Source organism: Sinohyriopsis cumingii, chromosome 2 (assembly GCF_028554795.1).
Source record: "Sinohyriopsis cumingii isolate HCF-2022 chromosome 2, ASM2855479v2, whole genome shotgun sequence".
Lineage (NCBI taxonomy): Eukaryota > Metazoa > Mollusca > Bivalvia > Unionida > Unionidae > Sinohyriopsis > Sinohyriopsis cumingii.
The window spans coordinates 26,414,511-26,440,032 of NC_142962.1; the positions used below are offsets into that span (position 1 = coordinate 26,414,511).

The 25,522-nt window shown below is 36.4% G+C and overlaps 1 protein-coding gene across 1 annotated transcript; it reads right to left on the minus strand.

The window, feature by feature from the left end:
- Positions 1–6,469: 6,469 nt before the first annotated feature.
- LOC149804507 (putative glutathione-specific gamma-glutamylcyclotransferase 2) lies at positions 6,470–11,315 on the minus strand. The gene is made up of 3 exons (XM_089940825.1): positions 10,981–11,315; positions 9,802–9,840; positions 6,470–8,736 (listed from the first exon to the last, which is right to left on the minus strand). Exons 1-3 carry the CDS (start codon positions 11,113–11,115, stop codon positions 8,230–8,232), a joined length of 681 nt encoding a protein of 226 aa, XP_089796951.1. The 5' UTR covers positions 11,116–11,315; the 3' UTR covers positions 6,470–8,229.
- Positions 11,316–25,522: the final 14,207 nt, after the last annotated feature.

Sequence of the window (25,522 nt, forward strand, 5' to 3'; positions counted from 1 at the left end):
AATCAAAGTGATGTTTACTGTTTTATGCTGATTGATAGATACAGTACCACATGGAGAGAATCAAAGTGATGTTTATTGTTTTATGCTGATTGATATATACAGTACCATGTAGAGAGAATCAAAGTGATGTTTACTGTTTTATGCTGATTGATATATACAGTACCATGTAGAGAGAATCAAAGTGATGTTTACTGTTTTATGCTGATTGATATATACAGTACCACGTGGAGAGAATCAAAGTGATGTTTACTGTTTTATGCTGATTGATATATACAGTACCATGTAGAGAGAATCAAAGTGATGTTTACTGTTTTATGCTGATTGATATATTCAGTACCATGTAGAGAGAATCAAAGTGATGTTTACTGTTTTATGCTGATTTATAGATACAGTACCATGTGGAGAGAAACAAAGTGATGTTTACTGTTTTATGCTGATTGATAGAGTCAGTACCACGTGGAGAGAATCAAAGTGATGTTTACTATTTTATGCTGATTGATAGATACAGTACCACATGGAGAGAATCAAAGTGATGTTTACTGTTTTATGCTGATTGATATATACAGTACCATGTAGAGAGAATCAAAGTGATGTTTACTGTTTTATGCTGATTGATATATACAGTACCACGTGGAGAGAATCAATGTGATGTTTACTGTTTTATGCTGATTGATAGAATCAGTACCATGTGCAGAGAATCAAAGTGATGTTTACTGTTTTATGCTGATTGATAGATACAGTACCGCGTGGACAGAATCAATGTGATGTTTATTGTTTTATGCTGATTGATATATACAGTACCATGTTGTTGTTGTTGTAGGGTTTAACGCCATTTTTCAGCACATGATAGGCTATACATGGCAGCCAGTATTAATGGTGGAGGAAGAACCCGTGAAAACCCCGGAAAGAACCACCGACCCACGAGAAGCTACTGGCAAGCTTTCTCACATACCCATATTGCCGAATCCGAGACTTGAACCTACGCAGACAGAGGTGAGATGGCAGTGATCCGTAACGGAGAGTACTTTAGACCACTCGGCTACTCGGGGTCCCCATTTGGAGAGAATCAAAGTGATGTTTACTGTTTTATGCTGATTTATAGATACAGTGCCATGTGGAGAGAATAAGGTGATGTTTACTGTTTTATGCAGATTGAGCTCTTTAGTAACCTAACCATAATCAGTTAAGGTCTTTAATACTGACAGGATCAAATGCTTATATTATTAATTACATTGTCTTGCCCTGCCTGATCTAATTCAGTCACATGATCACAGGCAGTGTTACCATAAAGATACTACACTGGAACCAAAATGGAAAAATGTTTTCAATACTAGTATTATGAATGCATGATATTGCAGTGAGGAATGGGAGATACTGAAAACTTGGGAGAAAAACTCTTCAGTGCAGGAGGTTCACATGTATGGACAAGATTATTGAAGCATAATTATTAAGGCACTTTATTGGTTATCATGTTTCTGGTTTACTGAGTGAACAAGTTTATTAAAGGTACAGTTACACTCAACTGCTTGCTTCAGATTGGTGAGGTTATGTGATGGTACTCATGGTAATTGATAGATACAGTACCATGTATTGGTACATGTACTTTATAAAAGTGAGCTACCCTTTACTGGTACGTGTACCTTATCCAGGGTAATTCAAATGGATAAAGTATATGTACCATTACAGGGTAGCTCACTTGTATAAAGTACATGTACCAGTACAGGATAGCTCACTTTCATAAAGTACATGTACCAATACAGGGTAGGTCACTTTCATAAAGTACATGTACCAGTACAGGATAGCTCACTTTCATAAAGTACATGTACCAATACAGGGTAGCTCACTTATATAAAGTACATGTACCATTACAGGGTAGTTCACTTGTATAAAGTACATGCACCAGGACGGGGTAGCTCAACTGGATAAAGTACATGTACCAGTACAGTGTAGCTCACTTATATAAAGTACATGTACCAATATTGGGTAGCTAACATTTATAAAGTACATGTACCATTACAGGGTAGCTCACTTGTATGAAGTACATTTACCAGTACAGTGTACCGTAGTTCACATTTATAAAATACATGTACCAATACAGGGTAGCTCAACTGGATAAAATACATGTACCAGTATAGGGTAGCTCAACTAGATAAAGCACATGATGTTATGATCACAAAATTATCAGTGTTGGTGGATGTAGATGGAGGTTCAGAATTTCACATTAGGTTTTCACTACTGCAGATATGATGGAAGACACCATTTAAGTTTCACTAATGTATGTTTATTATGTGCCACACATCATGTTAAGTAAGTAGCATAAGAGAGTGGGTATGTCAGTTCCTTAGTAAAGTTTTTCTATAAGGTCACAAACACTGATCTTGCTTTTTCCTGTTTTCGTTTTCCTCTGGCATCTTGAATTTCATTCCGCTCAAGGTGGCAGGTCAATTTACAGCTAAAGTTTGATAACTGATTGATAATTTTCCATAAAAATTGAATTCAGCTTGAAAAGAAAGTGGAAAACATTTCTTTACTTGAAGACTAATCTCTGTTTCTCTCTCTCTACAGGGTCTTTGAGGCATCCAAGACCTGAAATTGTCAGCAATATTAGGGTGAGGTGGGGTGTACTCTCTCTCACAGCAATTTGATGATCTGTAAATTGTATTTTTAGTTGACTTTTAGTTGATAATAAAACTGTGCATTTTATATCAATTCACATGATGTTGAAATTGCACTCAGTCTTTTTGGCCTCTACTTGATTCCTTCTCTTTCATCATTTGTTCCTTTCTTCTCTATGTTATTGTCACTGTTTAGTTTTACATCTTTTCCTAATCATTGTCAGTGTAATATAATGAAACTCACAATTAGCTTTGACTTGGTATCCTGCAGTACATTTTCTTTTTTTGGGGGTAGTGGTTTTACTACTCACAACGTACTATATCTTTTGTTCTATGTTGCAACCTGAATGTGGTTTTTGTTTTTTTTAAAATACCAGTGTAAATATGTTATTGTTTAGCTAAGAATATCCTAGCCAACACTGACAATATTGATGTATCTGCTTCAGACAGACATGCTTGTGAAGAAAACCATGTTTTACCAAGACATGCTTATGTTTTACCAAGAGAATCGAGTATTTTTAACAAAAAATAGCAGATGCATATGAAACTTCATCATCCAATATATGGCATGGTATAGTTATTTGAAAAACATGATGGCAAGGAGAGTATTCATGAAGTGTACATCTAACTAAATATTGCACACATTTTTTATAGCATCAGGTCAAATTTTGAGAAATTGCTTAAATCAAGTAGCATAGCAGTTTGGTATTTTTGTTACTGATCTACGTGAAAGCCTTCTAATCCCATGACTTTGTCCTCACATCTCACGCACACATTCATAACCACCAAGCAGTTACCGACAGGTGCCCATGCCAGAGAAAAGTCATGTTGGGTAGAAGACTTCAATATGGATCAGTAGCCAAACAAAACCGCTAATATCATACTACTTATATGTTTCTGTAATCATCCATTGATGTAACAAATACAGGTTGGGGTGCAATGCAGATACGACAGGGGTATAGTGAGAGTACTACTTAAGTACACACGTTTACATCTATGTTCACATACACAATCATGATTTGCATCAATAATCACATAATAAACAAACCAACCACTATTTTTGGAATTATATTACACACATCCGATGCATGACTGTAGCCCTCAGTTACAGTCATTGCTAGACACTATCGGCAATCTGCTGCCTGACCAATCGATATTGATTTGTGTCAGCAAAGCGGTGCTGACTCTTGTATAAAGATGTGTTAAATCAAGAAAATAGCTCATTTCTACATGCCATTCAATTTCTTAAAGACGAAATAGTGACTTTCTGGATTGTCTATTATTTTTGTCTTTATACAAGAGTCAGTCAGACTGTTTCCCTTTATATGAAAAATTGCCAATTATATATATATACTGTATATGTATATATATATATATATATATATATATATATATATATATATATATATATATATATATATATATATATAAGAAAGTTCACAAATTGAAGTGTATAGTATTTTATGAGGGTATAGAATGCAGATATAATGGATCTCAAACAATGGAGTGTTTCTAACTTTACAATTTTAAATTACTATTTTGCTGAAATGTGTCATGCAAATTTGTAAAAGAGGCTCAAGAGGTGATGCAATACTCAATGAAAGGTCATTTGAGCATATCTGGGTTGATGCAATTTTGGAAAATATTCTATTTAACAATCCACATCTATCCATACAGGTACTTAGTCATCTTTAGTGTTTGTGTTTAAGATTAAATTTATAATTACATAAGTGTAGGATTCTGACCATGGTGATGAGGTTGCAGAATTTGCCAACAGGGTGTTTATCAGTTGACAGCAGATGCTAACATTGATGGTGAATATGTTCCACTTGTCTATGACTGTCTGTGTCAGCATGGTGTTAACAATCCCTTGTATACAATGAAATATAATCTTGTTAAAAGCCAAATAGAAATAGACAATAGGAACCACCCTAATGTATCAACTTGAGGCCAGCTTGATGTTATAGTAATAACACAAGAAAACATTTGGTCACAAACGTGCAGCCAGACATGAAAAGACTCTTGGATTGGTTCTACAATTATGAAGTGGAGTTCACTGACAGATGCACACTGGATGTGTTTCCCATTGATTATGCTGAACTAACATCAACTCAACCGAGAAAAATACTGTTATTTAAGAAGGATGCATTTTTTTGTGTAAAAGTTTTGTTGGTGAAGATGAGAACAATTTTAGAAACTATTCAATGGTGTAATCAGCGTGTTTCTATATAAACATGGTGCCAGGCCCTTAGAACACAAAATCACCAGAGACATAAATAATCCTCATAGAGAGATTTTCTATAAATGTATTGTGTAATAATATAAGAAAAATAGACTGATGAGACATTAACGTGCATGTTGCACCAGGAGATGGCAAGATCACTGAGCATTTGTACTTTCTGGCTGCATTATTAATAGAACTATAAATGATCCTCAAAGTTACCAGCACAATAAAATAATCCAAGTGGAACAACAGCAGTGAGATGAAATTGCCAAGAGAACCAGGTTACTCATAAAATACAAATGTCAGTGTGTGGCTGTAGATGCTATTTATGAAATTGCAGAGGCATCCACTGTTGGTCTGGGTGTAGTGGAATTAGGTACAACAGTTGGAACTGTTGTTGGTGCCATATCAATCATTCCAAGTATGACAGGTAGTGTCAGGAAAATAATTTTGTCAAGGCTGCATTCATAAATATATGTCTATTCAAAGCTACTTGTGGCAAGTTAAAGCAGTCTCAATATAGTTAACAAGCTGTACTTGATGGCTAATAAAGTTATTAGCATGGCTTAGTTCAACACCGTGTTAGCAGAAATGGAAAGCCAATGTTGACAGAGTTAGAGAACCAGGGCAAGGCAGCTGAGGTTATATTATCCACTGTTAAACATGGTTGGAGTGAAGATATTAAAAATTTATCTTTAGTTCAAAGTGAATTTGCATACACACCAACTTATTGTAACTTTAGTCTTTAATTTGTGAATTCTGTTCCTTTTTATTCATTAAATGCAACACAGCTGGCAAAACAACTAATAAAAAGTATGTAAAATGGAATGTCAGCATAATAAACTGAAATACAAAGGCAAACCAGATACTAAAAAAATTATATACATTAAGTATGGAAGAGTTTAATTATAATGGCATTTTGAACTAAGTGAGTAATGTAGAGTGTAAACTTTGTCACATTTTTGTGAAAATTATTTGGTATTACATGAAGTCACTGATAATCATCTTAGATTTATCTAGTGCCAAGGAACCAATATAAAACTCTGTGTATGTGTGTGATTTGGATTTGTAACGTAGCTTTAACAATTTTTCAGTCATATTGCTACAATGTCTGCAGTGTGACAGTTTATAGTGATATCTAGCACTGGGGCAACATGCCGCAGGCATGTAGCATGATGTCCCACCCAGTCACATTATCCTGACACCAGGCTGACCAGTCCTAACACCTCTTAACGCTGAGTGCCAAGCGAGGCAGCTGTTTGTACCATTTTGTAAGTCTTTGGTATGACTTGACCGGGGATCAAACCCACAACCTCCCGCATCTGAGGCAGACCCTCTAACCACTAGGCCACCGGAGCGGTCATATATAACTGTACAGTATAAGCTCAGATTACATACATGAGAAAATATATATATCTTTTTGTTTTTATATTGCAGTAACAGGGGTTCATAACCACTGATTGCTGTAAATTGGACACTCAATGATTGTATGTCTGTGAAGAAAAGCAAAATGCCAGTCAAATGGGTTGTAATAATTTTAGCTTATTTAAACAAAATATCTTTTTCCACTTCATGATATTTGTGGATTCAATTTTGTCACATAAATTGTTTTATGAAGAAGATAAAGATGTAATACTAAACATTTTATTTCCATTTACAAACCAATTCAAGTACAATGGTTTCATTTTAATCCTGGGATCCATTTTGACACTGCATTACATCAGCAATCACATTGTAAAAAAGTGTTATAATGAGGGAGAGGTAGATACTGCAAATGTCGTTTTCATGTTTAATGCCCAAATAATCTCTCTTTTTATGCCAAAATCAAACTTAAAGTAAAAATAAGAGATCTTTTCATACCAAAATCAAACTTAATGTAAAAATAAGAGATCTTTTCATACCAAAGTCAAACTTAATGTAAAAATAAAAGATCTTTTCATACCAAAATCAAACATGATGCCCAGATAACATGCCCTTAATACCAAAATAAGATATCTTTTTATGACAAAATCAAACTTGCACCACATTATATCCAGAGTGATTAAACAAAATCAGTTTCCTGAAAATTAAGCTGTTTATGCAGAAAAATCAATAATTTTCCTTCATCACATGTATGAAATTGTAAGCATAATTCTCAGCTTGTCTGTGGTGGCCCTGATCCGTCAAATGTACTTGCCAGGATTGTTCCATTTCTTGTAATTTGTATCATGCATTCACTGCAGGTCACAAATTGTCAATGGTGACATCGTTCCTAGGCATTCTGCTTGATGTTGACTTTGGCATACATGAGTAAATACATTTATCTCTGGTACTAAATACAACATTTGGTGTAAATGCACATAAAAATAAATAAATGAGGGTTCAAATTTGATAAGGTGTATTTTTTCTCACTTAAAATGATCAACTTTATCCAATGTTTGCTGAAAAATATATCTTAAGTGGCATGAGTTGGGGGGGGTAGGGGTATTTTGTTTGAAAAGTATATCTCAAGTGGTATGAGATGAGGGTTGGGGGTATTCTGACTGAACTATATCTGGCTCTGCTACTGAATGTTCATGGAATGTGTACTGACCACATCAGTATAGTAGAGATGATTTACACTGAACAAACAATGCATGCTGCATCCATAATATGACAACTGTCGGGAGAAAGACAACTGTTCCCATGGTTTATACAAGGCATAGGACAGATAAGTGATTTTTAAAGTCACTCCCTATGATGTAAATAAATGGATAAAAGCAGTTTGTGGGCTGAACGTTGCACATGCCCGATTTATAGTGTTATGGATGTTACATTTTTGGCTTCGAGTGATTTCAGTCCGTCCATGCTTATAGCATAATATCTGTACTGTGTTACCAAATACATGTTATGAACTTACTAAAAAAAATAGCAACTAAATAATAGTACCAAAATATGTTCCAATAGTTTCACAGATCTGTCAAGGGAGGCAACTCAAATTTATGTAAATGGCATAGCACGATAGTAATTATCTCCCTTGTATATTGATCCACTGATGCCAATACATGTGCTTATGGACATAATAACAGAAGTTTATCGAGAGTTATTCCTTTCCATCCCATCTTACGTAGCTTAGCATCACTTTAAGCAGAAAAGTCACCAGTATTTTCAATACATTGCTTTGAAATCTACCATCTTAACACCTAAGCGAGTGAATGTAAATTGCCTGATAATCTGAGTCAGGCATTAATTGTTCATACCATTCTGACGATGGCTAAAACCGATATTTTGAATCACATGTTAATGAAAATATAAAGATGTTGATAGAAAAAGACCCAAAGAAGTCTCATCTTTATCCTAATGTTTTCAAAAAAGCTTCATACAACCATCCATTTTGTATTTGCTCAATTAAATCTTATTTAATATTACTGACTAGCAATTAGTCCATGCTAAGTAACATCTTTGTTCATCAACAGTATTTGTATCAGATATTTTCATGGACTCTGGAGCTACTTCAGTGTTCTGAATATTCATACTAGTTTCTAAAGTCTGAATAGAATTTTGTAAATAAGAACCATTACAGTTTATTAGTCTTTTGACTCTTGCTTCCAGCTCAGTTATATGGCCGTCCTCCTCATCTGGGACAATAGTTCTCAAAGCCTCTGCTAAGTTCAGTAAATAGTCGATATTTTTGCCACTTGGTCCGACAGAGTTGTAAATCTGTAAAGCTATTTCATCCAGAGGTGCAGGTCCGAGATAGTTTGGATTGTCCTCTGTCCCAATGTAGAGTTCCAGGTTGAATGGAATGATGCTAGGAGTTTTTGGATAAAAGGTTACAGGTACTTTGCTGTAGCCTCCCTTTTCTCTGTGGTCCAGATGGAGCCTAACATTTTCCTCATCTTCTGGTGCTATCTCAAATGCAACTCCTGAAACTTGGTCCTGAAATAAAATCAAACCCTTTTCAATATATACTGGGTTTTTTAAATAAGTGTTTTACATGCAAGTACAACAGGCATTGTAACTGTGTGGGTGCCAGGAATATCAGGAAAGAAAGAAAATAGAAGCAAAAATACAAACACAAACACATTTACCTTGGTGTTATACCATGAAATGGATGCTTTGGTGTTATACCATGAAATGGATGCTTTAGTATTATACCATGAAATGGATGCTTTAGTGTTATACCATGAAATTTAGTGCTATTCCTAGAAATGGATGATTTAGTTTTATACCATGAAATTAATGCCTTGGTGTTATACCATGAAATTAATGCCTTGGTGTTATACCATGAAATGGACGCTTTGGTGTTGTACCATGAAATGGATGCTTTAGTGTTATACCATTAAAATGAAAGCTTCATCTAAAATGAATATATGCTGACACTGGGCTGTTGTAACTAAATATCCTTTGGTATGGCCATTCACCATTAACAATGTTAAGAGAGGACATCTTTTATGCACTAAACAATAGAGAACCAGCTAATTTGAGTTCTGTGCAAAACTGCATGTTTTTTGTATGCAGGTTATCTCAAGGTTCTCAAATTTAAAGCTGTATAATTTTCTACAGATTTGACAGTATTCACTTATGGTACAAATTTTTGTATGGCCAAGGTCGTTCCAACAATTAATGGCCTTGCATGAATGTTGCCATGGTTGTACCAACAGCAACAACCTTATGTTAGTGTAGGCATTGTCACACAAACTGCGAATGCTGTGTGAGATTGTTGCCTTGGTCATACCAAATTTATGAGAATTTATTCTTACAAGAAAGACCAATCTTATTCTTTTTAGTATTTACAAAAAACTATCGTCAATTTTATTTTTTTTAAATTCTGTTTATTTGATTATTTTTTGCTTAATCGTAAAAAGAGATTGCCAAAGTTGGAACAAATAACTATGATTTTTATTTTTTGTATTGATGAGTACTGAAAAAAGACAGACAACACAGAAATAAAGCTGATTAATCAAAATGACCTTTAATGTAATTCCACACACAAACACTCACCTCTGGTGTAGCAGGTACTAGTGTCACAACTCTTCCTGGCTGCAAAACAATAAAAATTTCATAAATACTTCAGAATTATGTCCAATTTGGTCTCCATCAAAAGAAAAGTAGGTCACAGTGATATAATTTTGATGTCATGGGATGACAATTCCAACTAGCCTGAACAACTAAACACTCTTTGGTTAGTTAATAATGTATGAGCAGCCAAATTTTTACATACAGAAATGAGGAAAAAAAATTGAATTTTGAAACTATTTTCCCCAACACCATTTGAAAACAGATTCATACATGTAACTGACACTGACATTAAGGTCTATCACTGAGTTAATGAATCAAAACTGGGAAATTATCAAGATTATCATGCAAGTACATACTTACTGGACATGACAAGATATCCAACTGACAACTGACCCTAAGGCAGTTATTACCTTCTGTGACTTGACCCAATGACTGCAATTTTGGGATTGAAGTCGGACCCAAAAGAGTTGGGATTATTGTTCTACAAACATATTATTCTGACTATAACATGCTTAGTAAGTTCATGCATGTGTATTTAAGATGAAAACTATTCTTTTCTGGTACTGGAATCAGTTTGGGTTACAACATAATGCATGGATTTGTAGGAAAGCACAATTTATTACTGTTTGTACTTTTATTATTTGCTTTATTATTTGTGTAGTTAGGGAATGCTAATTTGGTATTCATGAACAGCATTCAGCTAAACACTGCATCAATCAGAGCATACACATGACCTTTTGTACACAATTATTCTCATAATCTGATACTTAGCCTATAAATTTACATTAAATAAATACAAATAAAAAAATTTGAGACTAAACATAGGTGCTTACACTGTCTATCTTACAAGCTGTCTAAAAGCAAATGACTCTCAAGTTCAGTCACCAAAAATCACGTGAGCATTTCAACCATAAATAAAATAATTCTACATACAACCGAAAACTGCAAAAATTACAAATCTATAGCAACTAGAGCATAAAACTGATAACAACTAGAGCATAAAAACGATTACACTATATAACTAATACAACATATACTCTGCTTTGTGCACAAATTATTTCAGGTTTTTAATGTTTTGCACATAACTAAACTTATATGTCCTCTGGTCTAAAAATACTGAAAATCTTGTTATATGAGATTTGACATCTCATAATGCAATACCTTTCCTGGAACCCCTCTATGGTCAGTACTTCCTTGCCAAAACCTCCGTTGAAACCCCTTAATGTGACCGACCACCGTCCGGATGTACGGGAAATCCACCTTCCAGATTAGGGAACCATATCCAAAAATCCACATCTTATCCAGTCCACTTATGCTTAACACTTGTGTTCTTATTATAAATTCAGACCAACCGGAACCTGTTTAAACCAAACCCATTTAGCTGAGAAAATATGCATTGGCTTGTCATATGATTCACAATGACAAAATGAATATTCAAAACGTTTTTAACCGTTTATAGCACGATATGGCAGACTGAATGCTTTTGTTGACCGGGCGAGATTTGTATAGCAACTCCTGGGTTATGTTTACGTCTGAAAAAGTTGCTTGTTTACAACAGCACAGCTGACTTTGTAGTTCCGCTGACGCAATCTTCACCAGCATGATGATATGATTGACCTCCCTTTATAATTGAATAATAAACCGCAATAAACCTGTACGTGTTTGTTGTCACGTATCTACTACGGTACGTCATAATGTACATTACATTTCGTTGTAAATAATGTTATACCGATCATTTCCGCAATAAGGATCACTATATTAGGTGTTTGTGCATAGCGGGAAGGAGAGAAGACTGAGGAGACGGATAACTGAATTGAAGAATGAAACTGGAAGTTGATGATCCACAAATATTTCAGAATTAAGGACAATACAGTGAAGAGAGGATGAATGACTAGTTACTATGAAATTTCGGTCAATCTAGGGTTATTATACGTATTATTGTACTCGTTTTCACTCTTGGTTGGATAATAAATCTTTACTGACACAGGAACACCCACTCTCCGGAGTATGGTCTTGTTTTTAAGTTCAAAATATGGTAACCCTGATCAACTTGACAGTTATGGATATCAGTATCGTTCATATAAGGAGTACATTACAATGACGGATTCGGTCACTGTGGGTATGTGAGAAAGCTGGCCAGTAGCTTCTCGTGGGTCGGTGGTTCTTCCCGGTGTGCTGGAAAATGGCGTTAAACCCCATAACAACAACAACAACATTGACGCTATTAGAAACAAACGTAGTGAAAAAAATAAATAAATAAATAAATAAATAAATAATAATAATAATAATAATAATGAGGACTTTGTATAGCGCCTAATCTTTAGAAGCTCTAAGCGCTTTACAACATTAGACAACACCTATAAGATAAAAAACATATAATAATATTACAAAAACAAACACCATGAAATTAGAAAAACATATAAAAAAAAAACATGCTGAGAATATTTCAGGTAGGAAACATTATTAGGTCTTTAAGTTTGTTCTTGCAGTCAAAATAAGTGAGTTTTGAGAGCCCTCTTGAATGTGAAAACTGTATTTGTGTCTTAAGTTCAGTGGGCAATTCATTCCACGTTGCTGGGCCCTGGTATGCAAAGGAACGTTGTCCATATGACATTGTTTTCATAGTGGGAATAATGACTATACGATTGTCAGAAGAGGAGCGTAAGTATCTTTCTGGTGTGTACACATGGGTGAGATCGGATAGGTATGTTGGACTAGAGTCCGACAGTGAAACGTAGCACAGAGAACAAATTTTGTGTTTGTGTCATGAACATATGTAAGGCTGCATATCTTGAGCTGAGACGCATCAGCTCAATTCGCAAGTATCTTTCAGCTAATGAACACACAAGTGTTTTAGTGGCATCAGCTGAAAGATACTTGCGAATTGAGCTGATGCGTCTCAGCTCAAGATATGCAGCCTTACATATGTTCATGACATGTTGGTGCAATGTGAGAGTACTGTCCAGAGTAACACCTAGGTTTCGTACTGATTGTGTGAATTTAATGTTGGCGTTGCTGATATTTATTGTTTGAGGTAAAGGATGTGAATGAGAAAGTTTTTGTGTTGTGATCAGAATGGCCTTAGTTTTATCATCATTCATCTGCAGCTTGTTACATGTCATCCATGATTTCACATTTAGTAATGCACCTTTCTACACCTTGGATGGTAGCATCAACGTCAGTTGGATGGCTAGATTTGTGTATTTGGGTGTCATCAGCGTACAATTGGTGAGACAATGGATGATGATCTATGACACTTGAGAGCAAATGCGTGTACAGAATGAAGAGAACAAGCCCAAGAACAGACCCCTGTGGTGCACCACACCATATATCAACTGGGCTGGAGTGCATTCCATTTGCATATACAATTTGTGTCCTGTTGACCAAGTAGGACTTGAACCACAGTAAGGCTGTATCATGAATGCCAAATACATGCTGGAGACGGTGAAGTAATATATCATGGTCTATTGTGTCAAATGCTGCAGACAAATCAAGGAGGGTGAGGACTGTAATCTTTCCGCTATCCAACGCAGAGAGAATGTCATTAACTACTTTTAGAAGAGTAGTTTCAGTACTGTGGCAAGGGCGATATGCAGATTGTACATTGCTAAAAAGACTGTTTGAATTTAGATGAGATACAAGCTGGGATAAAACAACCTTTTCTAAGATTTTTTTATATGAATGGGAGATTAGAAACTGGGCGGTAGTTCTTTAAATCGTTATGGTCTAGTGTTGGTTTCTTCAGCAGAGGCTTTACAATGGCAGTTTTGAAAAATGATGGGAATTCCCCGGATGAGAGAGAGGTATTAATAACATCAGTTAGTGAAGACAATACTGGATCTAAACACTCAAGCAGCAGTGATGTTGGAATCGGATCAAGTTCACATGACTTTGGTGCACTCTTCATCAGGATTGTACGTACGAAATCCATAGAGACAGGTTCAAATGATGCTAATGGTTGCCGCTCAAATTCTGTATCGCAGCTGTATGGTGACGACGAGTCAATTGAAATTGTAGTGTCAGGCTTATTTCTAATTGTTTGTACTTTGTCACGGAAGAAGTCGACTGGACAGAAGGTAATTGGAAGTGGTGTTGATTTGTTCCTTGACATTAGCTTGTTAGTAATCTCGAAGAGCTCTTTGCAGCTGAAACTTTCCATGATCTTAGTAGTGTAGTGGGCTGATTTCGCTGCATGGACTATATTTGTGACATTCTTCTTAGCGGCTTCATAGATTTGCTTATGAATAGTGAGTCTGGTGGAAAGCCAGAGCCTCTCAGCTTTACGCCGGTCTCTTTTAGCAGTGCGAAGCTGGTCCCTAACACTGCTATGCCATGGAGAACACTTTTGAATTGATACTATGCACTTGGTAGCTGGGGCATGGTTGTAAAGCAATGAACGCAGACAGCTATCGAGTTGTTCTGCGGTAGGAGGTAAGCAAGTTGTTAGGTTAGCTTGGATGTCGTGAATTAGTTTGGTTCTATTTATCATACGGAGGTTTCTTTTAGTAGCAGATAAAGGTGGAGGGTTAGGGACAGATACGTCAAATAAATGAATGATACGATAATCATAAGCTGAACTGGGTTATATATGAAGGTTATGTGGGGGCAATGATGTTGATAACATTATAAAACATTTTTTTGTTGTTTGTTTCTGAATAAAATATTTTGTCTATGTGCCATTGTGGTTCGTTTGAAATAAAGGCTAATTACAGTTGATTGTGCAGTTACATGCCCTAACACTGAGTGGTCAATGAAACCTATGTGACTTGGGAATCCAACTGGCAAAGGGCTAAGGTCATTATCATACGTGAATAATGTAAAAAGTAGACCAAACCTTATTTAACTACCTATAAATGAACTAACGCAATCATAAGCAATTCTATGGTTAGATACGCGCATAGCAGTAAGGAAAGAAGACTGAGGAGACTGATAACTGAATTAAATAATGAGCATCCAGAGACTTTTCTAGTATACCCCATGAGTAGTATAGTGGGGCACTATAGGGTCATATGGAGTTATATAAGGAAAAAAAGTGGCCCGGCACTCTTGGGACAAAATGGAATTTATCGTTTTGGCCCTGTCTAGGGATAATTAGAATTTAACATAGGGAATGTATTGCGACAATGATAAATTCCCTTTTGTCCCCAGAGGGCATGGCCACTTTTTTCCTTATACAACTCATATGACCCTATAATGTCCCACTATACTACTTCCATGACTGTTGCTCCAGGCCTCTTTTAGTGCCTTTGAATGAAGTTTGCAGTTTACAAAGCATAGTAACAGAGTCGGCCTTGTAGTTTTCGATGCCCAAGGAGCCATGTGGAGTTACTGTAGATGGCTACTTTTTTTTTGTTTTGAACGCAGGATCCAAAAGCAACCATTTTGCTCGTCTTGTCCAAAGGCCGGTCCTCCATAGTAAAGTTAAAGCTATAATGTCATAGCCTGATAAGTATCGATATGAGGTATATTCTCAGTGATAAACAGAACATACCTGAATAACATGAACTATTTAGTCTATTTCATTTACCCTAGAAGCTGGCTGTACATATGTGTAGACGGATTTTTCTGTTGTTTTAGTGTAGCTTTCATGTACGCTGTTTTCCTATTTTATTTCCCCGTTTAGGGTTGTTTGTTACTCGTAACTGGTCTTTCTCGAGATGCTTATGCATCCAATTGTAAGTTCTATCTAATTAAAACGGTTATTACACGAGTTTCTCCATTTTAAGACGTTCGAAATAATCTCCACCGACTTGGAAGCTCATTGTAATGCGTTAGAAACACGTTTTACGCACTAGCTGCAAAATTTGACACTTAAGAAGCACACGTTTTTGTACACGTGGATTTATATGCTGTATTATCGATTCGTCGGCTCCGGAAATCATAGCGTAGATGGCAGTCGTTCAGCTTGACCCTGTCTTGCTCTTGAGATGTCAACCCACATATGTATTTTGTCTAGATCTTTCTCAAGTACAGCAACAGTCATCGCTTTTGTGAAGTTCTGGATATGGTTGGTTGAGCACTTCACTCGAAATAATATAGGTAAAGATAACATTTAATAAAACTTGTCTGGTGGCTTTAAAAATATTTGTGCACCACACTGCATACGTTCCGCGAGGTAAAACAAGTGCGGAGCGGGTTCGAAAAAATGACCTTACGCGAGATGATAGATCGCTCCGCCTACCAAATCACGTGACATGACTACCTGTTACCTTCCGACAACTACGCAGTATTTGGTAAAGAAATAGGTTTCAGTTTAATAAAAACGATTTGTATTATTACTAAAAATTTAAATTACAATTACAAAGTTGCATAAATTATACTGCAGCAGAAAATATTTACATTTGTAATTAAGTTCGTATAGTAATAACCTAAGTGTTTCATTTAAGTAAAAAATAAAAAATCAATTTCAAAGCTGCTTGAAAACTTATTGATGTAAAAAGAAATTCGCTCCAAAAGGTGCTAATGTATTTGGTATATAATCTTATTTGTATTAATTTTATCTGGCTTACGTTTATGCTACCTTTGGAAGTAAACGAATTAAAATTTAAGAACAATATCGTAGTGTACATAATAACTTTAAAGTTCTGTTGTGTTCGTCAGATGGAATTTTGATCAATGATGTATATTGATATAAACATGTAAATGCACACATAATGTCTCGGACGATAATTATCTGAAACCATTGTTTTTACGTATTTCAGCCCAATGAAAAAGTGATGAGTCACTCAAGCGTCTGAAAGATCGAGACGATAAATCAAGATTTTTGGAACAAGCCAACATTAAAGTGTAAATTTTCAAACTTTAAACTACCGCAGTCTGAGGTTCAGTACGTGACCACAACATAAAGTATTTATCCCATCGAAGTTTTGTCTATGTATCGGGAAAGGAAAAAATTAATCCCTCCATTTAGACGATCTGGATATCGGCTGTCAGAATTATTGACTTCTTATCACCCTTATCGAACGAGAAATCAACAAATCGTTGCAAAATTTGGAACTACTTATCATTATCAATTCATTATTTGCCACAAGCAGTTTCTCGGAGGCAAATGGCTGACGAAAGCAATGCCTGGAGGTGTGTATAATTTATGCTCGCCGATTGGTTAATTGATCAGCATGAATTACAAGTGACGATAGGTCATTTGGTTCGACACGGGTGGTACTGTGCGCAAAAGTAATTTCTTAGAAACGTACAGGCCTCTGCGAGACGGTTGAATTTAACTACATGTATATTATTTTCTCCTAGTGTGTCCCAAAATGTGCCTCCGTCTTTTTTGTAAAAGTCTTTGTGTACAATATTTGTGAATTAGTCTGTAGGTGCATGAGTGTGATGTCAAAGTAATGGAATTGTTGTAACGGGATGCAAAACAATTTAAGGTAATGCCCCATACACTTGGACAGGTTGTGATGTCGGAAAACGTGTAAAATCCTGACAACTTATGTTGAATAAAAAATCATATTTGACTGTCTGCTGTTCTGGAGTTCCAGTTGTTTGCAACATCTGGAGTCGTAGCAACTGGTAGAATGCACTTACTTTATAACATAACATCTAACCCATAACTGCACACCTTAACGCATACACATCCATATTAAACAGCTGAACATTTATCTGGAATCAGTTCACAATTAATACTTCCAGTTCAGTACCCACGAATGTAGTTCTAGTCTATTTTTAGAACATTTTTTCCTCTCTCATTTTGGTGGTGATAGAAGAGTTTTATTTATGCATTTTTGGTAGGGATTTAAAGGTAACTGTTTATTCTTCATAATATGAGCTCAGGGTGTTGTTGTATGTGTGTATTTCGGCGACAGTGCACAGTGAGTAATAAGGCCTTGGTGATGCTCCGGAAGTGAAATGTGTGTTCTGTGTACATGGTGATGTGTTGACAGTTCAGCATCTAAAAAAAGAGCAGGTCAACCTTTGACGAGAACTTCACCGTGAAGTCATCTTTGAAGGTAGTTTAGATTAGCATATGATTTGTATTGATTGTCACACAGTGGAAAGGTCAGTACTGAGAAACCAATGTAGATAACATATAGTAAAATTAATTGTGTCCTATGTCCTGTCAGGGAAGCATTGATTCAACTTTAAATTGCTATAATATTTTTATTATTAATGATAGACACATGAGATTTTCACACCTTGTGTATATTGACTGTAGCAATCCGAAAATATAATTAAAATTTTAAAAAATTAATTAATTTTTTTTTAAATTAATTTTAAAAAATTTAAAAATTAAAAAAAAAAAAATTCCCTATAAATTCACAGAAATGGTATCTGTTGGAGATGACACTCATTATTATTAGCAGCAGTGTATTCCTACACCATATTGAAGTTGCAATGGAGGATTTTTTTGAAAGCCTGTCAGCAAAAATTTCATTGAATTCTGTAATAGCACATAATAGTGTTTGTAAAATATGGACAGGAAATGTAACAGCCAATGGATTATATGGCCTATTGTCATATAAGGATCCCACAACAAACACGTGGAAGAAAAAACATGTTCACAGACTGGCACTGATGGTGAAGTTGAGAAGTCTGACTATGCCAAAGGAGCTAGATGCATCCCATTTATGCCATAATAGTCTGTGTGTGAATGTGGATCATCTGGTTCTAGAGCGTCATTCCATTAATAATAATAGACAGTATTGCAAAGGTTATGGTCATTGCATTGGCCATGGTGACTATCCTGACTGCATGTTAAAGTTGAAATTGTAATATGGAATAAATTCAGGTATCATGATATATCCTTTACACCCACCCACATCCATATCAATGTATGTCTGGCATGGAAGGAAGGAAGGAAGGATGGATGGATGGATGGATGGATGGATGTATGTATGTGTTGAGTAACAAGGAGAAAGGAAAGAGTGTGGTCTTTATTTTAGTAGACCATGCTGGTATGACAGTGCTTTCTTAAATACATTCCTTCCTTCCTTCCATCTTTCGTTCCTTTTATTTATTCATTCATTCATTCATTCATTCATTCATTCATTCAGCTAGTCTAGTAAGTCATGTCTTGTCATGTCATGTTATTTTAATTTTGATTTTTTTAATCTTTATTTATTTTGCTTTTTAATTTCTTTATTTGTGTCTTCATATTCAGAGAAAACTGTTTCGACCTCTCCATAGGTCTCATCAGGTGGTAGTAAGTAACACAACTGCACATAACATGCGTTGTGTTACCTACGGATTTCCCCACTACAGTTTTCCCTTCTGTACAATGTGTTATTCATGGTGTATTTGAGCGCTTTCATTTTGCACATGGAATTAAGATAACTTTTTCTGTCTGCAGTGTCCATTGGCTCCTGCTAAACCTTTGCATAGGAGTGATCGCCCTTGGTATCTAGCAGTCCTTTGCAGTAGTCAGACTTCCTATTGCCTTGCTGTGTCCTGTACCTCAGATGGGCCTGTATCATATTTCCTCGTCTTGCTAGAATACGTTTCCTGGTTTTGGGATGCTTTTGATACAACTGATGGTAAGTGCAGTCTTTATCCATTGTCTCCAGTGATCTCAGAGTCCTTGTTGAAAGTTTACCTCCCAAGTGTGTCACTTTTTTTTTCAGTGATGATCCCAGGCTGTTAATTGAGTCTGTGTATTGTTGAATGCACTCTTGCCTCAAAGTTTCTGGAATAGTTCACATTCTTAGGTAATGAAACACTGATTGATCTGTTCACTGCCTCACTTTTCTGTGTGTTTGTGTTCAGTCGCAATCTTTCTACAACATCACAGGAGAGTTTCATTTTCAGAACTTCTAGCAGGATGTTCTTATCATTTTCTGTCATGTTGAGATGAGTCATTTGATGAGGGCCCAGGTATGCTGATCGCATCCACCAGCTGTTAGTACTTCCTCCCCCACAGACCTTTGAATAATGCCGGCATTTGGAGCAGTCCCCTGAATAACAGCGCAGAGTGGCATCCAATACTTGGGGAAGTTGACATTTAATTTTTTTAACATCACCACTATTGTCCTCCATCATTTGTTTGAAGATTAAACCGCAACGTGCTTTAATGTCTTGGCTGAAAATTTTCTGTTTGAGCCTTTTTCCTTCTCTTGTTCTTATTCCTGGAAACATGTTTTCACTAAATATTGCAGAATTACACCGTTTGAACTGTAAACGACCCAAATGGATGGGATCCGACAGTCTTTCTACTTTCCACATTGGATGCAGAATGGTATAAGCATTTTGGAAGCCAGCAGCAGCCTGTGCATCTCCATCTGTTGTTGCATGTCTGATGAGAATCTCTTGCAGAACAAATTTTTGTCCCATTTCTCTTGCCATTTCATACTCTGAATGTGGTGCAACTGGTGACAGATTTGCTGTGCAGTCAACATGGCCTCCTGGACATTTCACATCAAAACCTTTTCCCTTCAGCCATGCTCCAGTCCAACACAGCTTGTTTTCTATTGTAGTTCCCACAATGTATTGCTTCTCTGTAACAGTTTCGCAGGCAATTCCAACAGCTTGTGATGAACTTTGACCAGGTTTCTTTTCATGTCCAAAGCTAATGGCATTGTATCTCGCATCAAAAGCAACATTTATTTGCTCAGGATGCTGAACACCACGCATAACATTAACTTGTCTGACTAGTTTCAGCTTCTCTGTCATGTCCATTTCATTCAGCTCCACAGTTGCTTTGCCTACAATGTTGGAGGCCCTTTGCATAGATGTTTTGCTAGGTGGCGGAATGTCAGTGGCTGCAAGCAAGTATCTAGCCCTGGTGTTGCCCATTGGTGTATCTTGTAATCCAGCTTGAAACATCATATTTACAGCAGCAGGATTTGGCCCAGGTTTATTTGTTTTTATCTCATCATACAACTTATACTCTGGTGACTTAAGCTGCAGTTTTTACACATCATAGTATGCTTCCAAGCAAGTCCCCATTTTATTTCATTAGCAATTTGGAACTCTGGTCTACCACATATGTTGACTTGATTGCCATGGCGATGAATGATATCATTCCACATTTCAACATTTTTTTTCATACAGATCATACGTGTCCCATCATGCTCATTCAAATTTGTCTCTTTCAGGTCCAGTTTTGCTTTGGATGATGGTTGTAGAATGTTTGCAGTCCCAGGTGTGCCATTACAGTCTGGTGCCTGAACTGACTTGAGACCCCCATTTGTCGGCTTTGTCACTGCTGTGAGAGAGAACTTGTCTGCATCCATTCTTCTTGTCACTGGAACAGATGCAGCACTGGAACTTGGTAGAGTATTATCAGTCAGATATGTGACTCCTTTGTTATGTGGAATATATCCAGGTTTAAAAAAAGTTGTCTTCCTCTTCTTGTACCCTTTCATGGTTTCAGTTACGATAACTGCATGTAAAATACAAGAATCATCCTCTCTCTCTCACTTATATAGTTAGGAGAAGGCATGCTAGCTTGGTTTCAGAGAACTTCACCAACTCTTCAATACTACTGGAAGCCTGACATCTGAAGACTCCTCCCCTTCATGGGTGGAAATGATGTCATGTACTTGGTTAGACCTAGCTTGCGTATTTAGATGCTACCAGATTTCAGGTGTTACCTTTCATTGACAAGCTTTGGTTTAATTGCTTCACACCTGATAAGGAAAACCATTGATGTTTATGACAAAGGATTGGAGAGACTTTGCCATAGAACAAAATTTGTCAACTTCAGGTTTTAAAATTTCATTAAAATTTAAGTTAAATTTAAATTTTCATATCAAAATATGTATGATTTTTTAAAATTGAATTTTCTAAGAAAGTTAAACAGTCTAGTTTAATTTCTAGTAATTTCCAGATTGGTGTTAGAACTAAAAATTAATTACAGTTTATTTGAAGTGTTTATCTTGATTAGCAAAATCACAATTAAACTTTAAGTTTTGTGCATTTTTGAAATTCGGCCATTTGGAATTGAGTTGTGTCTGTGTTACAGTGGTGTCAGCTAAAAGCCTGTATCTGTCCTATTCATGGATGAAAGTCCTTAAAACTTTGCAGCAGCATTTAAGAGACATTGATTTGATCATGGATGGAAGTTTTATCCATGGAGGTGAAATTGTCTAACCCTGTCAGGAATCAGTTCACAATTAATACTTCCAGTTCAGTACCCACGAATGTAGTTCTAGTCTATTTTTAGAACATTTTTTCCTCTCTCATTTTGGTGGTGATAGAAGAGTTTTATTTATGCATTTTTGGTAGGGATTTAAAGGTAACTGTTTATTCTTCATAATATGAGCTCAGGGTGTTGTTGTATGTGTGTATTTCGGCGACAGTGCACAGTGAGTAATAAGGCCTTGGTGATGCTCCGGAAGTGAAATGTGTGTTCTGTGTACATGGTGATGTGTTGACAGTTCAGCATCTAAAAAAAGAGCAGGTCAACCTTTGACGAGAACTTCACCGTGAAGTCATCTTTGAAGGTAGTTTAGATTAGCATATGATTTGTATTGATTGTCACACAGTGGAAAGGTCAGTACTGAGAAACCAATGTAGATAACATATAGTAAAATTAATTGTGTCCTATGTCCTGTCAGGGAAGCATTGATTCAACTTTAAATTGCTATAATATTTTTATTATTAATGATAGACACATGAGATTTTCACACCTTGTGTATATTGACTGTAGCAATCCGAAAATATAATTAAAATTTTAAAAAATTAATTAATTTTTTTTTAAATTAATTTTAAAAAATTTAAAAATTAAAAAAAAAAAAATTCCCTATAAATTCACAGAAATGGTATCTGTTGGAGATGACACTCATTATTATTAGCAGCAGTGTATTCCTACACCATATTGAAGTTGCAATGGAGGATTTTTTTGAAAGCCTGTCAGCAAAAATTTCATTGAATTCTGTAATAGCACATAATAGTGTTTGTAAAATATGGACAGGAAATGTAACAGCCAATGGATTATATGGCCTATTGTCATATAAGGATCCCACAACAAACACGTGGAAGAAAAAACATGTTCACAGACTGGCACTGATGGTGAAGTTGAGAAGTCTGACTATGCCAAAGGAGCTAGATGCATCCCATTTATGCCATAATAGTCTGTGTGTGAATGTGGATCATCTGGTTCTAGAGCGTCATTCCATTAATAATAATAGACAGTATTGCAAAGGTTATGGTCATTGCATTGGCCATGGTGACTATCCTGACTGCATGTTAAAGTTGAAATTGTAATATGGAATAAATTCAGGTATCATGATATATCCTTTACACCCACCCACATCCATATCAATGTATGTCTGGCATGGAAGGAAGGAAGGAAGGATGGATGGATGGATGGATGGATGGATGTATGTATGTGTTGAGTAACAAGGAGAAAGGAAAGAGTGTGGTCTTTATTTTAGTAGACCATGCTGGTATGACAGTGCTTTCTTAAATACATTCCTTCCTTCCTTCCATCTTTCGTTCCTTTTATTTATTCATTCATTCATTCATTCATTCATTCATTCATTCAGCTAGTCTAGTAAGTCATGTCTTGTCATGTCATGTTATTTTAATTTTGATTTTTTTAATCTTTATTTATTTTGCTTTTTAATTTCTTTATTTGTGTCTTCATATTCAGAGAAAACTGTTTCGACCTCTCCATAGGTCTCATCAGGTGGTAGTAAGTAACACAACTGCACATAACATGCGTTGTGTTACCTACGGATTTCCCCACTACAGTTTTCCCTTCTGTACAATGTGTTATTCATGGTGTATTTGAGCGCTTTCATTTTGCACATGGAATTAAGATAACTTTTTCTGTCTGCAGTGTCCATTGGCTCCTGCTAAACCTTTGCATAGGAGTGATCGCCCTTGGTATCTAGCAGTCCTTTGCAGTAGTCAGACTTCCTATTGCCTTGCTGTGTCCTGTACCTCAGATGGGCCTGTATCATATTTCCTCGTCTTGCTAGAATACGTTTCCTGGTTTTGGGATGCTTTTGATACAACTGATGGTAAGTGCAGTCTTTATCCATTGTCTCCAGTGATCTCAGAGTCCTTGTTGAAAGTTTACCTCCCAAGTGTGTCACTTTTTTTTTCAGTGATGATCCCAGGCTGTTAATTGAGTCTGTGTATTGTTGAATGCACTCTTGCCTCAAAGTTTCTGGAATAGTTCACATTCTTAGGTAATGAAACACTGATTGATCTGTTCACTGCCTCACTTTTCTGTGTGTTTGTGTTCAGTCGCAATCTTTCTACAACATCACAGGAGAGTTTCATTTTCAGAACTTCTAGCAGGATGTTCTTATCATTTTCTGTCATGTTGAGATGAGTCATTTGATGAGGGCCCAGGTATGCTGATCGCATCCACCAGCTGTTAGTACTTCCTCCCCCACAGACCTTTGAATAATGCCGGCATTTGGAGCAGTCCCCTGAATAACAGCGCAGAGTGGCATCCAATACTTGGGGAAGTTGACATTTAATTTTTTTAACATCACCACTATTGTCCTCCATCATTTGTTTGAAGATTAAACCGCAACGTGCTTTAATGTCTTGGCTGAAAATTTTCTGTTTGAGCCTTTTTCCTTCTCTTGTTCTTATTCCTGGAAACATGTTTTCACTAAATATTGCAGAATTACACCGTTTGAACTGTAAACGACCCAAATGGATGGGATCCGACAGTCTTTCTACTTTCCACATTGGATGCAGAATGGTATAAGCATTTTGGAAGCCAGCAGCAGCCTGTGCATCTCCATCTGTTGTTGCATGTCTGATGAGAATCTCTTGCAGAACAAATTTTTGTCCCATTTCTCTTGCCATTTCATACTCTGAATGTGGTGCAACTGGTGACAGATTTGCTGTGCAGTCAACATGGCCTCCTGGACATTTCACATCAAAACCTTTTCCCTTCAGCCATGCTCCAGTCCAACACAGCTTGTTTTCTATTGTAGTTCCCACAATGTATTGCTTCTCTGTAACAGTTTCGCAGGCAATTCCAACAGCTTGTGATGAACTTTGACCAGGTTTCTTTTCATGTCCAAAGCTAATGGCATTGTATCTCGCATCAAAAGCAACATTTATTTGCTCAGGATGCTGAACACCACGCATAACATTAACTTGTCTGACTAGTTTCAGCTTCTCTGTCATGTCCATTTCATTCAGCTCCACAGTTGCTTTGCCTACAATGTTGGAGGCCCTTTGCATAGATGTTTTGCTAGGTGGCGGAATGTCAGTGGCTGCAAGCAAGTATCTAGCCCTGGTGTTGCCCATTGGTGTATCTTGTAATCCAGCTTGAAACATCATATTTACAGCAGCAGGATTTGGCCCAGGTTTATTTGTTTTTATCTCATCATACAACTTATACTCTGGTGACTTAAGCTGCAGTTTTTACACATCATAGTATGCTTCCAAGCAAGTCCCCATTTTATTTCATTAGCAATTTGGAACTCTGGTCTACCACATATGTTGACTTGATTGCCATGGCGATGAATGATATCATTCCACATTTCAACATTTTTTTTCATACAGATCATACGTGTCCCATCATGCTCATTCAAATTTGTCTCTTTCAGGTCCAGTTTTGCTTTGGATGATGGTTGTAGAATGTTTGCAGTCCCAGGTGTGCCATTACAGTCTGGTGCCTGAACTGACTTGAGACCCCCATTTGTCGGCTTTGTCACTGCTGTGAGAGAGAACTTGTCTGCATCCATTCTTCTTGTCACTGGAACAGATGCAGCACTGGAACTTGGTAGAGTATTATCAGTCAGATATGTGACTCCTTTGTTATGTGGAATATATCCAGGTTTAA

Coding starts and splice junctions, on each gene's coding strand:
- LOC149804507 (XM_089940825.1), bottom strand. CDS start 11,115: ATGTGGATTTTTGGATATGGTTCCCTAATCTGGAAGGTGGATTTCCCG. Junction 9,841..10,980: donor ATAGAGGGGTTCCAGGAAAG/GTATTGCATTAT, acceptor ATTGTTTTGCAG/CCAGGAAGAGTTGTGACACT. Junction 8,737..9,801: donor TAGTACCTGCTACACCAGAG/GTGAGTGTTTGT, acceptor ATTTTATTTCAG/GACCAAGTTTCAGGAGTTGC.